We start from the raw sequence: 662 nt of genomic DNA, 5'->3' as shown, positions 1-662 counted from the left end.
ACATACACATACAGCCCACCCCTGCCACACACACACAAACAGAGTGGTAGCTTTTGCTGACGTGTTGACATACATTTGTACGTTTTTTTTTTTTTTCAGGTTCTACCAAGGACGACGCACGGAGGACGATGAGAGACAGGTCAGCCGTTGGAAGAAGTGTGCTGGAGTGAAGGGGAGATGGCGCAACAACCTCATTACCAAGGTAGCTTTCTTCCATTGTCCCTCTGTCTCTTCGTTTGTGCTTTTGCTCCACTACTTGTTCTCACGTTGTCTTCTGGGCATGTTTCCATCATCTTACTTTGTCCTTGATTGTCTTCTTGTTGTGTTTTCTTGTTTGTCATCTTCCACGTTCTTCTTTGTTTTAGGTCCCCTTCTTGGTTATGGTATGTCGATATTCTCCTCTTCTGCCTTATGTCTGTTATCACCATATGGTAGTCATCATCTCCATTTTTTATTCATATTTATTTATTAGATTTCCTTTTGTGTGACTAAAATTGTTCTGTTGAGATAACCCACAACCTAATTAAATTCAAGGTCCGTACTCAGTTTGCTAAGTAAGGGAAGAGCATTATCATGTGTTTTTCTGCTCTTCATATCTTTGCTTGATTACATAATGTTCTGCATGAGTTTTCATTTATTCTTTTACATGATGACCACTCTTA

At 39.9% G+C, this 662-nt stretch overlaps 1 protein-coding gene across 1 annotated transcript in view; it reads left to right on the top strand.

Annotated features, from left to right (window-relative positions):
- Positions 1 to 662, top strand: part of LOC119594417 — a 5696-nt gene that overhangs the window by 4482 nt on the left and 552 nt on the right. Inside the window, exon 4 of the mRNA XM_037943479.1 lies at positions 100 to 202. Coding sequence (XP_037799407.1) covers positions 100 to 202 — 103 coding nt within the window. The remainder of the gene's footprint in view (positions 1 to 99; positions 203 to 662) is intronic.

This window comes from Penaeus monodon, chromosome 33 (genome assembly GCF_015228065.2).
Source record: "Penaeus monodon isolate SGIC_2016 chromosome 33, NSTDA_Pmon_1, whole genome shotgun sequence".
Taxonomy (NCBI): domain Eukaryota; kingdom Metazoa; phylum Arthropoda; class Malacostraca; order Decapoda; family Penaeidae; genus Penaeus; species Penaeus monodon.
Note: the sequence above shows the minus strand (reverse complement) of the source record. Positions and strands in the feature narration are given on the sequence as shown.